This window comes from Colossoma macropomum, unplaced genomic scaffold (assembly GCF_904425465.1).
Source record: "Colossoma macropomum unplaced genomic scaffold, Colossoma_macropomum, whole genome shotgun sequence".
Lineage (NCBI taxonomy): Eukaryota > Metazoa > Chordata > Actinopteri > Characiformes > Serrasalmidae > Colossoma > Colossoma macropomum.
In genome coordinates this window covers 49,687,332-49,701,908 of record NW_023494789.1, presented here as the reverse complement: position 1 = coordinate 49,701,908, position 14,577 = coordinate 49,687,332, and the positions used below count along the sequence as shown (strand labels likewise).

The window sequence follows — 14,577 nt, the reverse complement described above, 5'->3', positions numbered from 1 at the left end:
AGAACTTCTGTGCTGAGGGTGAGTGCTAATAACATGGCACTGATTGAGAGTCGCAAGCTTGCTGTCCCGGTTAAAATAACCTGGAGTATTGATTTTTGTGTCATTTCAGCCCTGATAGACTCCAGAGCAGCTGGTAGCTTCATCGACAAAGCATTAGCTGCATTCTTATCCATTCCCCTCATCCCGTGTAAATCACCCCTTAAAATCAAGGGCATAGATGGCCAACCCATAGGCATGGGCACAATTACTGACATCATTCCATTGAAACTTACCACTCGCTTGTTCCATACAGAAACTGTGTCATTGTTTATCATAGATTCCCCTGAACATCCCATTGTGTTAGGGTTGGCTAGCCACCCATAACCCCACCTTCTTCTGAGCCACCAGAGATCTCACGCATTGGAGTCCTTATTGCCACCCCCACTGTCTGGCCCTTCCCTGTTTAACCACCTCCATTGAGAGCCCTGACACACAAAAACAAAAAGTCCTGTTACCTGCTGAATATTCTGACCTTTCTGTGGTTTTTAGTAAAACCAAAGTAGCACAACTCCACCCCCCCATCATCCCTGGGACTGTGCTATAGAAATGCTGCCAGGTACCACCCCTCCTAAGAGCCGAGTCTACCCCCTTTCCATTCCCGAAACCGCAGTTATGGAAGAATACATCCAGGAAGCACTAGAGGGAGGGTACATCCACCCCTCTACGTCCCCACCCACAGCAGGGTATTGAAAAGAAGGATGGTGGGTTGAGGCCTTGTATCGATTACCATGGCTTGAATGCAATCACTGTAAAATACAGTTACCCCCTCCCTTTAGTGCCTTCTGCCTTAGAACAACTTTGCCAAGCAACAATCTTCATCAAATTGGACCTCCATAGTGCCTATAATTTAGTTCGAATTCATGAAAGAGATAAATGGGAGATGGCTTTTGTCACCACTAGAGGGCATTACAAGCACACGGTGATGTCATGGCCTGGTAAGCGCCCCTTCCGTGTTCCAGTCTTTAATCAATGAAGTACTTCGTGACATGCTTGACCGATGGGTCATAGTGTACATTGATGATAGCCTTATCTATTCCAAAAAAAGGGAAGAACACGTTGCTCATGTCAGACACATCTTTAAATGATTACAAGAACATCAGCTGTTTGTAAAACTTGAGAAATGTGAGTTCTACAGATCTGTGATTTCTTTCTGGGTTACATCATCAGTGCTCAAGGGGTTCAGATGGACAATAACAAGGCGAAAGCTGTTACAGACTGACCACCTCCCTGCTCCATCAAAGAACTACAAAGGTTTCTTGGGTTTGCGAATTTTTACCAGCAATTCATCCGTGATTTCAGCACAATTACTGCTCCTTTAACATCCTTGTTACGTGGAAAACCCAAGTCCCTTAAATGGAATGAAGCTGCCGAGACAGCCTTTGTTGAACTAAAGTCCAAATTTACTATTGCTCCCATTCTGAAACATCCAGACCCAACCCTGCCATTCATTGTGGAAGTAGATGCGTCTGACACGGGAATAGGGGCCATACTATCACAACGTCACGGTACACCCGCAAAAATGTATCCATGCACCTTCTACTCCAGAAAACGTACTCCTACTGAGCGAAACTATGATGTTGGTAACCAAGAATTACTAGCTGTTAAGGCCACATTGGAAGAATGGAGACACTGGTTGGAGGGAACCCATTATTCATTCATGATTTCACTGATCACCAAAACCTTGATTACATAAAGGCAGCCAAGCGTTTAAACCCACGTCAGGTCCGGTGGGCTCTAACTTTACTCTCACTTACCGAACTGGATCCAAAAATACCAAAGCGGATGCTCTCTCCCGTCTCCATGAACCCATTTATGGCCCTGCCAGTGAGAAAACCATCATCCCCTCCTCCTGTATAGTGGCGCCGAAAAGGTGGAAAATCATGGACCAAATACGACAGGCACATGAGTCTGATCTGCCACCCACAGACTGCCCATGTGACAAATGTTCCCCAAGCACTTCGTACTACATTTATCAACTAGGTACATTTTTCACCTAGTTCAGGGCAGCCAGGCATTCAACGCACTTTGAATCTGGTAAAAAAAAAAATAGGTTTTGTCGGCCTTTGATGAGAAATGACATAATGGATTTTGTTAATGCCTGTGTCGTTTGTGCCCAAAGCAGGACGCCATGTCAATTGCCCGCAGGGCTGCTGGAGCTCCTCCCCATTCCTCATCGTCCATGGTCCCATTTGTCTATTGATTTTATGACAGACCTCCCTTCATCTCAAGGCCATACATACATCATGGTGGTCACTGACTGATTCTCCAAGGGGTGTAGACTAATTCCATTAAGTAAGTTGCCCACTGAGATGGAAACTGCTGAGACATTGTTTCACAAAGTATTCAGGTTTTATGGTCTCCCAGAAGACATTGTTTCAGACCAGAGTCCCCAGTTTACCTCCCATGTTTGGCAAGCCTTTTGTAAGTTATTGAACATCACAGTCAGCCTGTCTCTTCTGAACCCAATCCAATGGGCAAGTGGAAAGACTCAACCAGGAAGTTGGCAGGTTTCTGTTTTCATATCGCAGCATCTCCCAATACTCCCATTTCAGTGTGTCCTAGGGTACCAACCTCCTCTGTTTCCCTGGTCGGGAGAGCCATCTGAAGTTCCTGCCATTGATGACTGGATGAGGCGAAGTCAGCAGACATGGGAGGAAACTCATGTTCATCTACAGAGGGCAATAAGAAGACAGAAGATCCAAGTGGACCGCCATCGCAGAGACTGCCCTACATATGAAGTGGGTCAGAGGGTATGGCTGTCCACTAAGGACTTGAAATTGCCATGTAAAAAACTCCCAAGTATATAGGGCCTTTTAAGGTTCTCAGCAGGATTAATCCTGTTTCTTACCAGCTTCAGTTGCCTACCCACTATAGGATTTCACCTACTTTTCATGTTTCATTACTCAAACCTGTTTCTACTGCTGGTCATCAGGTTTCTACCCTAGTGAAGGCCCTGCCGCCCTTGGACATTGATGGGTCACCGGCGTACCTGGTCCGGGCCCTGTTGGTAGGACTGTCCAATACTTGGTTGATTGGGAGGGCTATGGTCCAGAGGAACAATGCTGGGTTAGATCAGAAGACATTCTGGACCCCTCTCTCATCAGGGATTTTCACCAGGACCATCCTGACCATCCTGCTCCACGGCCACAGGGTTGGCCCCGGCGGCGGGGCTCCTTGGCATCAGGAGCTGCCCATTCGGGGGGAAGTACTGTCAGCAATTCACTATCTGGCCACCAGAGGTCTCAGTCTCCCGAGTACTAGCCCTGTTCAAAAAAAATCAAACCATCTGTACCTTATCTTCGTAATCAGTCACACCTTAAATACTCCTCCCATTCAGCCAGTGCTTTCGAGTATGACTACTGAGCAATTGTATTGTCTGTCTTGCTGGTATTTTGAACCTCAGCCTGTCCTACTGGAATCTGCTTTTGCTTTTTAACCCTTTTGCTCTGTCTGCCTGGCTTTTTTGGACTGATCTCTCTGTTACAACCTTTTTTGCTTTGCCTTTTGACATCAAGTTTTGGACTGCCCTTTTGTAAGTAAATCTGCACATGGATCCTTCTTAAGTTTCTGAGTCTGCTACATCACAGGTTCAGGTTCGCTTTCACAGAATTCAGTTTGGTATATTTGAAAAGAACTACATGAGAACACCCTTACAGTTGCTTTCATACCTTTCCTACCACTAGACTACCAGCCATGATGAGTAAATGGTAACATTTGAAATTTTTTAACTGTTTTTAGACATGAGCAATATGTCATTGAAACTATGGAGAACATTTCTTGACATGAAAAAAATTAATTGAGCCCCTTCTGTTTGGCAAAGACCTTGTGTAATGACTCCTAATTATGGAGTCTAAGTGGGGAACTGTGTCTAATAAGTCCTGCCATAAATTAATCCTAGTAGCTTCTAAAAGTAAAACTCCATTTCCAAAAAGGTTTGGACGCTGTGTAAAATGTAAATAAAAACAAAATGCAATGATGTGGAGATAATTTAAACCCTATATTTCATTGAAAAAATAGTACAAAAACAACATATGAAATGTTGTTGAAACTTTTGAAAAATATATGCCCTTTTTTAATTTGATGCCAACAACACGCTCCAAATAAGTTGGAACGGGGTAAAAATAGGCTGGTAAAGTTGTGTAATGCTAAAAGAAACACCTGCTGGTTAATTGGCAACAGGTCAGTAACATCACTGGGTATAAAAAGAGCATCCCAGAGAGGCGGAGTCTTTCAGAAGTAAAGATAAGGAGGGGCTCACCACTCTGTGAAAGACTGCATAATCAAATAGTGCATCAATTCAAGAATAACATTTCTCAATGAAAAATAGCAAATAACTTTTGCTTTTCATCATCTACAGTACATAATATCATTAAAAGATTCAGAGAATCTGGAGAAATCTTTGTATGCAAAGGACAAGGCCAAAAACCAGTATTTGCCGGCCGTGATCTTTGAGGCCTCACATGGCATTGCATTAAAAACAGACATGATACTGTAGGGGAAATCATTGCATGGGCTCAGAAACACTTCCAAAACCCCACTGTTTATGAAAACAGTTTATTACTGCATCCACAAATGCAAGTTAAAACTCTATAACGCAAAGAAGAACCATATATTAACAGGATCCAGAAAACCTGCCACCTTATCTCACCAAGCTCATTTAAAATAGACTGAGGGTAAACAGAAAAGTATCCTGTGGTCCAACGAATCAAAATTTGAAATTATTTTTGGAAATCAGTGTCCTCCGGGCTAAAGACCACTCAGTTTGTTATTAGTGCACAGTTCAAAAGCCAGTATTCATGATGGTATAGGGGTGTATTAGTGCACATGGCATGGTTGACGTGCATATCTGTGAAGGCACCATTAATGCTGAACGATATATACAAGTTTTGGCAACATATGCTGCCATCCAGACTACATCTTTTTCAGGGAAGGCCTTAATTATTTCTGCAAGACAATGCCAAAAGTTGTGAAATGAAAAATACAACAAATGAGCCCCTGAACTGTTGACAAGCTCAAATCCTATATCAAGTGAGAACGGGAAAACAAATCACTGTCAATACTACGACAATTGGTCTCCTCGGTACCCAAACGCTTACAGAGTGTTGTTAAAAAAGAGGTGATGAAACACAGTGATAAATATGCCCCTGTCCCAACTTTTTTGGAGTGTGTTGTTGGCATCAAATTGAAAATGGGCATACATTTTTCAAAAACAATAGAATTTCTCACTTGGAACATTTGGTATGTTGTCTTTGTAGTGTTTTCCTTTAAAAATATGGTTTACCTGATTTGCATAGCATTGCATCCTATTTACATTTTGCTCAGCATACCAGCTTTTTTGGAAACAGTTGTATTAACCCACCCTGAATCACAACCTTCTAATTCACATCTGATCACATATAATTAATAAAAACGCATCAGTAAGGCGTTTAGCATAGTGGATGGCTCTCACCCACCCTTCTACAAATTCTTTGCCCCCCTTCTGTGTAGCAAAACAAACTGCATATCATAAATCTCACATAGAGACACTTGAGATCATGTCAGGGGGCTGACCCTCTTGTCCTCTTCTTAAATAAAAGCACTTGTGAAGAAAAGTTTCATTTCATAGGAGACTGAGGAGGTTAGGACAGCTTTAAAATACTTGATTTGTTCATTGTCAGACTCTGCAGCATCATCACTTTCTTTCTTATACTCTAAACTGCAACAGTTTGTTAATTATTGTTACTAAATTGCCAACAGATTCAGATGTTAAATATTCCTGTTTAAAAAAAAATGTACATCAATATATTATACTGTGATACGGGATGAACATTGATTGTCATTATCTTTTCCACTGTTTAACAGCCTTATCTGAGGAAGGCAGCCTTTGGTACTAAAAGGAACAAGTGATGAACCTCTCAACGTACAGCAACATCACCCAGACTAAAATAAGGGACTCGCATATGATAGCTGTGACCAAAAATGTGATTGTTGTGGCTTTATACTTCTCCATCAACTACATTAACGGCACGCTGGTCCACACTTTCTTCAAGCATGAGATTTTTAACGAGAATCCTCGATACATCCTCTTCATCCATATGGTCATCAACGACATGATTCAGCTAACAATTGCAGTGTTGCTTAATCTCATTTCCTACATCTTCTATACAATCAATGTGTCTGTCTGTTGCATCCTTGTCATAACTGCAGTGTTCACCACCCTCAACACTCCATTGAATCTGGCCGGCATGGCTGTGGAGCGCTACATTGCTGTCTGTAACCCATTACGCCACACACAGATTTGTACTGTGCGCAGGACATACATCTTAATTGGACTGATCTGGGTCTTGGGTGCCATCACCATTTTTCCTGACCTGTTCTTTCTGTTAGCCACTGAGCCTTTATCGTTATTCCATTCTACCATATACTGCAGTCGAGACACTGTGTTCCAACATCCATACCTGGTGGAGAAGAGAAAATTCTTATACCTGGTCTATTTGTCTTTTGTATGGTTCACTTTGGTCTACACCTACTTCAGGATCATGTTTACTGCCAAGGCCACCGGTGCAGATGCCCGGAAGGCTCGAGATACTATCCTCCTGCATGGCCTGCAGCTTCTGTTGTGCATGTTAATGTATATTGTCCCACTAGTCGAGAGTACGCTAATTTCCCTCTTCCCCATGCTTTTAAATGACATACGATTCACAGGTTACATCTTTGTCCAGATTTTACCCAGGTTTATAAGTCCTATCGTGTACGGATTGAGGGATCAGATGTTCTGTGCATATCTGAAAAAGCATCTGTTGTGCGATAAGCTGAATGAAAAGAATAAAAGGACAACACAAAGCTCCTAACTCAACTTCCACACTTGCCAGTGGGGCTGTCTTAATTAAGATTATTTTAAAGAAGGAAACTTTGATAAACAAATTTGTGTAATTTTTTTTTTAGAGGATTTTGTGTATCCTCTGTATTTAGTTGTTGCAGTGGTGTACACATTTGTTTCTGAATGAAAGAACATAATTATAACTGTACATTAACAGTTGTAAAGAAACTAAAACAAGAGGATGCTTTAAAGACTATGATTGAGCCCTTGAACTTAGTGTGCACACCAAATCTTTTCTATAACATTGATTAGATTTAAAGGCAGGGGTGTAATTCTATTTTTACATAGATGTCAACAAAAAATATTATTCAATTTATGTGATGGACTGTGGATTCCTCGGCAATAATATCATAAAGATGTGATTTAAACAATTATTTTACTTGGTTGTGTTTAGTATTTCGTTATTAAATCAAATTATACCCACCTTTCACACTCAATTGTATACTGAGAACCACACATTTTCAAAACACTGCTACGCTAAATTGAGGTTAAACTCTGTGTCAAGTGAACATCTCCTGTTTGGATATTTTGGGTGTGTAAATATAATAAACATCAAAACATTTAGAATTATATGTTTACAGCTAATGGAATGCACGTGGAAGGCATTTTATTTATTAAAAAGATCAAAGCACCATTACCAATGGGTAATGACACATATATCAAAGCCCAGCTTTTCTCAGCTGCTAGGCCACAGACAACAGGTCTGCAAGCCTATGTATAGTCCACTTTCAAGTGAACCCTGGTTCAGTTCACTGCTGCTGACAACACATTTGACAAAGGTCTTCACCAAACGAGGGAATTCAACATCAAAGCACGCTTTCATCTTCTTCTATCAGCACCTCAGTTGTTGTACTTTCCACAAAATTATCCTGTTTTAATGTCTAGACAGACACTCACATTTTTTCTGCTTCTAATAAAGCACATAGTGCATTCCATGTAAAATGGAAAAAAAAGTATTTACCCCTACCTGTTTTTCTGTGTTACTGCACATTTGACATCCTGCTTTGAAAGCTTAACAAACTGTAATATTAGACAGAGAATTTTCCAAATACATTTTTATAAGTATATCATTTCTTTCAGATGCAAAATTATCCAACATGCAAATCCTCCATTTCAAAAAAGAGTTAATCAAGCAATAAATACAAAAACGTTATTCAAGCAATAAATTGGATTTAGTTGATAATTGAAATAAGCTGGTTATATTCACTGTCCTGCAATGGACTGCCGACCCGTCCAGGGTGTTTCCCATTACAGGAGCACAATTTCTCAATTCAGCTTTTTCTGTGGCTTTTTCTGCAGTTCTAGATAACGAGAGCAATTTCATGGATCTTCTTCTGCACAATGAATCATTGTTTTACATAAAATATAATAATTTCGTTGGGTCCTTGAATTTTACTTTCCAACCTAAAACGCCAACTTATTTGACCATTAAAATAATATACACTCACTTTATGACTTGCCGGTAAATTATGCTTTTATTCAACATGTATCATTTATTGTTTTTTCCATCCCTGAAAGGGTCCAACAAGCATATCATATTCACCTCCTCACACAAAAGAGAAAACAGCTTTTATAACTACTAGGATTTTTTTGCAGTATTCACAGAAAAATCATGTAATTAACTTGAAAAAAATGTTTGAAAGTGTAAACCTGATAAGACAATGTGGCAGCCAATTCTTCACCATAAGTATTTTTATTTTCCAAAAAAATATAAAAATGGTTAAATCTGTAATACATAATTGAATGAAGGAAAGACAAAATGTGATGACATGAAAAAAACTAAAGTGAACTTATTAGCATTGAAAATCGTGAATCTACTCAGAATCACAGCCTTATAATTCATATCTGACCTCCCATATGATAATCATAAACTGCATCAGTAAGGCCTCCAGCATAGTGGATGGTTCCAACTGACCCTTCTATACATTCTTTGCCCCCTCTTCTGTCTGGCGAAAGATAATGCATCTGATTAATCACACAGAAGGACACTTACGATTCTCTTAGGAACAGTGTTGTTTGATTATTTATCTGAAATCAAGTAAGGGGGCTGAACCTTTTTTCCTCAGCTTAAATATAAGCACTTCTAAAGAAACGTCTCTTGTCATAGGAGACTTAGAAGGTTAGGACAAATAAGGTTCAAAAGACCTGATGACTTGTTCATTGTCAGACTTTGTAACATCTTAATTTTCTTGATGATGCATATATTCTAACATTATATACACAAAAAATAACAGTTTGCTATTGAATATTGTTACCATTAACATTTATATGAAGAAGAACTGGCAGTTAAACAGACACAGATGTTTCATGTTCCTATACTAAGGGAGAAATGTGTATATAGTATTCATTAGAATGTGCTGTAATTTGTGGTGAATCTTAAACGTTTGCTTTTTATTATTTAACAGCCTCACCTGAGGAAGGTAGCCTTTGGTACTAAAAGGAGCAAGTGATGAACCTCTCAACGTACAGCAACATCACCCAGACTAAAATAAGGGACTCGTACACGATAGCTGTGACCAAGAATGTGATCGTTGTGGCTTTGTACTTCTCTATTAACTACATTAACAGCACACTTGTCCACACTTTCCTCAAGCATGAGATCTTCAATGAGAATCCTCGATATATCCTCTTCATCCATATGGTCATCAATGATATGATCCAGCTAACAATTGCAGTGTTGCTTAATCTTATTTTCTATATTTTTTATACAATTAATGTCTCTATCTGTTGCATTCTTATAATGATTGCAGTGTTCACCACCCTCAACACTCCCCTGAATCTGGCCGGCATGGCTGTGGAGCGCTACATTGCTATTTGTAACCCGTTACGTCACACACAGATTTGTACTGTGCGCAGGACATACATCCTAATTGGCCTCATTTGGGGCTTGGGTGCCATCACCATTCTTCCTGACCTGTTCTTTCTATTAGCCACTGAGCCTTTATCGTTTTTCCATTCTTCTGTCAACTGCCATCAAAACGCTCTGCTCCACCACCCATACGTGGTGGAGAAGAGAACAGTCTCATACCTGGTCTATCTCTCCTTAGTATGGCTCACTTTGTTCTACACCTACTTCAGAATCATGTTTACAGCCAAGGCCACCGGTGCAGACGCCCGGAAGGCCCGCAATACCATCGTCCTACATGGCCTGCAGCTTCTGTTGTGCATGTTAATGTATATTGTCCCACTAATTGAGAGTACGTTAACGTCTCTCTTCCCCATGCTTTTAAATGACATACGATTCACAATTTACATCTTTGTCCAGATTTTACCCAGGTTTATAAGTCCTATTGTGTACGGATTGAGGGATCAGATGTTCTGTGTATATCTGAAAAAGCACCTGCTGTGTATTAAGCTGGATGAAAAAAATCAAAAACAAACACAAAGCTTCTAACTGAGCTGAAACTGGAAAAAAAAATCAAAATTTTATCACCTATGTATAACGTTTTAAAGGATATTATGTATCCTCTGTAATGTGTGTTACGGTGGTGTACATTTGTTACTGAATGAAAGAAAAAAATTTAACTACATTTTTTGTGTGTACAAAGTAAACAAGTTTAAAAGGATGCTTTAAAGAGTTTGAGCACATGAAATGCAAAAAGAATTGTAAGAATGTGCATCTTTTCTGAGTGCATCCAATAACATACTAGGTTTAAAGGCAGAAGTGCGTCCTCAGCACTGATAATCAAAAACATCATTAAACTGTGTCAGTTATTTTACATAACTAGTCTTAGTATTTCTTTATTTTATCCAATTATGCATACCTGTTACAATTAATTGTAAATTTTTGATCACACATTTTTAAAACTTTGGTGCACTAAATTGAGTTTAAATAGAATTAATTATTGTGTCAAATGAACCTGTCCTGTCTGGATAGTTTGTGCATGGGATTGCAGACAAAAGCTGCACTATTACACCAGATCCATGACTGGCTGTGTGAGGTATCACTACTAGCAATTCTGTGAGCAGGTAGCAATTTCATCATGGACAATTATGCTAGTGACAAATACAGGAGGATAATGAGAGGGTCATCAAGTACTACAGCCAGCAGCTGAGCAAGCCACAGTGTAACATGAAAAGAATTGCTGGCTGTTTTGGTGGGGCCATGCCAGTTTCATCTTTACTTGCACAGTGTTCCCACAATGCTGCACACTGATCACGCCTCATTGACCTGGCTCATGCAATTCAAAGAGCTCAAGGCTCAGGTAGCAAGGTGGATTGTGGCATTACAGGAGCACAACTTCTCAATTCAGCATCATACCAGGTGCCTACACGGAAATGCCAATGCCCTGTCCTTCCACTCTTGTGCTGCTGAGAAATGCTGGTACTGTGTGCACCTTAAGAAGAAAGCAGAAACAGTGAAAAGGAACACTGCAGCCATGGCCGTCACCGTAGTAGCACTGAGCTTGATGGCTTAAGTCCTGAGGGATTCTGTTGTGCCCAGGAGGAATGAGCTGACCTCTTCTGGGCACGCGACTGGCTCAAAGCGGGACGGACACCAGAATGCACAGATGTAACACTGCATGGGCCCACTGCCAAGACACTTTGCACAAGCGGGGACAGCCTTCACTTGCATGAGGGGCTGTTGTACCGTGTGAGAGAAGAGCTGGTGTCTGTCCACCTAGATGTGGAGCTCTGTATGAACTGCTGCGACCTGTGCATGGCCAAGAATGGGCTGACGGAGCTGTTGCATGCTCCATTGCAGTCCTTCTGCTCTGGTGCCCCAATGGAAAGTGTAGCTGTGGACATCCTGGGCCCCTTTCCTACCACCAAAGTCAGGAAAAGCTACATTCTCGTGATCATGGATTATTTCACTAAATGGCTGGAGGCAAATGCCATTCCAAAGCAAAGTGTGATCATGATGGTGGAGCTGCTAGTAGAGGTGTTCTTCTGCTGGTTCAGAGTGCTGGAGGAGCTCGATAACAACTGGGATGCAATTTTGAGTCAGCAGTAAAGACAGGGGTCTACAACAAGCTGGGCATCCGAAAGATTAGGACCATGCCTCTCCAATCTATTGTCACTGACCAACACCAGCACAACCGGGACAAACATTTGCCCCTGGTCCTATTGGCATGTTGTTTCTCTGCTGTGCAGGAGTCGACTGGGTTCACTCCGGCTCTCTTTATATTCAGCCATGAGCTCAGAACACCCATGGAGCTGGTCTTCAGGAGTGCACCAACCAGGACTCATGCTGACCAGGACAGTGGACATTCCAGGACAGTGTTTCTCAGTTTAAAGTGTTCAGTGCTGTGAAAAATTATTTGCCCCTTCCCAATTTCTTCTATTTTTGCATATTTGTCACATTTGAATATTTCAAATCATTAAACTTTAATATTAGACAAAGATAACCCAAGTGAACACAAAATGCAGTTTATACATGATGATGAATTTATTGAAGGGAAAATACTCTTAAGCCCTACCTGGCCCTATGTAAAAAAGTTATTGTGCCCTTAGCTACTTAATCAAGCAGTTAACCAACTACAATTGACTGTTGGGTTCAATTTCACTAGCCACACCCAGGCATGATTATTGTCAGACCTGTTGAATCTAAACATCACTTAAATAGAACCTGTCTGACAATGTGAAGCAGCTAGAAGGTCTCAAAAAGCAGCACATGATGCCACGTTCTAAAGCGATTCAAATACAGATGCGCAACAAAGTCATTGAAATCTACCAGTGTGGAAAGAGTTACAAAGCCGTTGCTAAGGCTCTGGGACTCCAAAGAACCACAGTGAGAGCCTTTATCCACAAACAGAGAAAACTTGGAACGGCGGTGGACCCTCCCAGGAGTGGCCAGCCTAACCAAATTTCACCAAGAGTGCACTGACAACCCATCTAGGAGGTCACAAAAGAACATTTAAAGAACAGCAGGCCTCACTTGCCGCAGTTAAGGTCAATGTACACGTTTCCACGTTAAGAAAGACTTTTGGGATAATACTCTGTGGACTGATGAGTCAAAGCTGGAACTTTTTGGAAGACATGGTGTAAAGCTAACACTGCATTCCACCAGAGGAACATCATACCAACAGTAAAACATGGTGGTGGTAGTGTGATCGGGGGCTGCTTTGCTTCTGCAGGGCCTGGACAACTTGTCATAATTGATGAAACAATGAACTCTGCTCTGTATCAGAGAATCCTGATGGAGAATGTCCGTCTGTCAGTTCATGATCTATGTCTCAAGTTAGGTTATGCAACAGGACAATGATCCGGAGCACACAAGCAAGTCCATCTCTGAAAGGCTCAGAACAAACAAAATTAAGGCTTTGGAGTGGCTGAGTCAAAGTCCTGACTTGAATCCCATTGCGATGCTGTGGCAAGACCTTAAACGGGCAGTTCATGCTCAAAAACCCATTTTTCCTCCACAGCGATGTAAAAGACTCATTGCATATTATCTCAAAAGTTTGATTGCAGCTGTTACTGCCAAGGGTGGCACAATCAGTTATTAGGTTTAGGGGGCAATTACTTTTTCACTCTGATGATAAAGGTTTTTGATAAATGTTTATCTTCAATAAATAGAATAATCATTTTAAATCTACATTCTGTGTTTACTCGTGTTGTCCTTATCTTATATTGAAATTAGTTGGATGATCTAAAACATTTAAATGTGACAAATTAACAAAAATAGAATAAATCTGGTGAGGGGCAAATACTTTTTTTCACAGCACTTTATATGTGCTTATGTTATTCTGTACCAAGTTTGGGGTTAGATAGAGTTTTGTTTTCAGTAAACATTAGGAGAAAGAGTAGGGCTAGAAGTGACCTGCCCTCTTTTCAGGCTGCTTTTTAAGTGGCTTTTTCTGCAGTTCTAGATAACGAGAGCAATTTCCTGAATCTTCTTCTGCACAATGAATCATTGTTTTACATAAAATATAATAATTTCGTTGGGTCCTCGAATTTTACTTTCCAACCCAAAACACCAACTTATTTAACCATTAAAATAATATACAGTCACTTTATGACTGGCCGGTAAATTATGCTTTTATTCAACATTTATCATTTATTGTTTTTTCCATCCCTGAAAGGGTCCAACAAGCATATCATTCACCTCCTCAAACAAAAGAGAAAACAGCTTTTATAACTACTAGGATTTTTTTGCAGTATTCACAGAAAAATCATGTAATTAACTTGAAAAAAATGTTTGAAAGTGTAAACCTGATAAGACAATGTGGCAGCCAATTCATCACCATAAGTATTTTTATTTTCCAAAAAAATATAAAAATGGTTAAATCTGTAATACATAATTGAATGAAGGAAGGACAAAATGTGATGACATGAAAAAAACTAAAGTGAACTTATTAGCATTCAAAATCGTGAATCTACTCAGAATCACAGCCTTATAATTCATATCTGACCTCCCATATGATAATCATAAACTGCATCAGTAAGGCCTCCAGCATAGTGGATGGTTCCAACTGACCCTTCTATACATTCTTTGCCCCCCTCTTCTGTCTGGCGAAAGATAATGCATCTGATTAATCACACAGAAGGACACTTACGATTCTCTTAGGAACAGTGTTGTTTGATTATTTATCTGAAATCAAGTAAGGGGGCTGAACCTTTTTTCCTCAGCTTAAATATAAGCACTTCTAAAGAAAGCGTCTCTTGTCATAGGAGACTTAGAAGGTTAGGACAAATAAGGTTCAAAAGACCTGATGACTTGTTCATTGTCAGACTTTGTA

The 14,577-nt window shown here is 40.3% G+C and overlaps 2 protein-coding genes across 2 annotated transcripts; both read left to right on the top strand.

The window, feature by feature from the left end:
* Positions 1-5,924: 5,924 nt before the first annotated feature.
* On the top strand, positions 5,925-6,869 carry LOC118807707 (odorant receptor 131-2-like). The gene has a single exon (XM_036569733.1). It carries the CDS (start codon positions 5,925-5,927, stop codon positions 6,867-6,869), a length of 945 nt encoding a protein of 314 aa, XP_036425626.1.
* A 2,478-nt stretch (positions 6,870-9,347) lies between these two features.
* On the top strand, positions 9,348-11,852 carry LOC118807706 (odorant receptor 131-2-like). Its single transcript, XM_036569732.1, has 2 exons — positions 9,348-10,245; positions 11,524-11,852. The coding sequence occupies exons 1-2, from the start codon at positions 9,348-9,350 to the stop codon at positions 11,850-11,852; spliced, it is 1,227 nt and encodes a 408-aa protein (XP_036425625.1).
* The last annotated feature ends 2,725 nt before the right edge of the window (positions 11,853-14,577 follow it).

Bases quoted from the DNA above. Each gene is read 5' to 3' on its own strand.
- LOC118807706 (XM_036569732.1), top strand. From the start codon at position 9,348: ATGAACCTCTCAACGTACAGCAACATCACCCAGACTAAAATAAGGGAC. The intron at 10,246-11,523 runs GTATTAAGCTGG...CTGTCCACCTAG, and splicing joins TCTGAAAAAGCACCTGCTGT to ATGTGGAGCTCTGTATGAAC.
- LOC118807707 (XM_036569733.1), top strand. From the start codon at position 5,925: ATGAACCTCTCAACGTACAGCAACATCACCCAGACTAAAATAAGGGAC.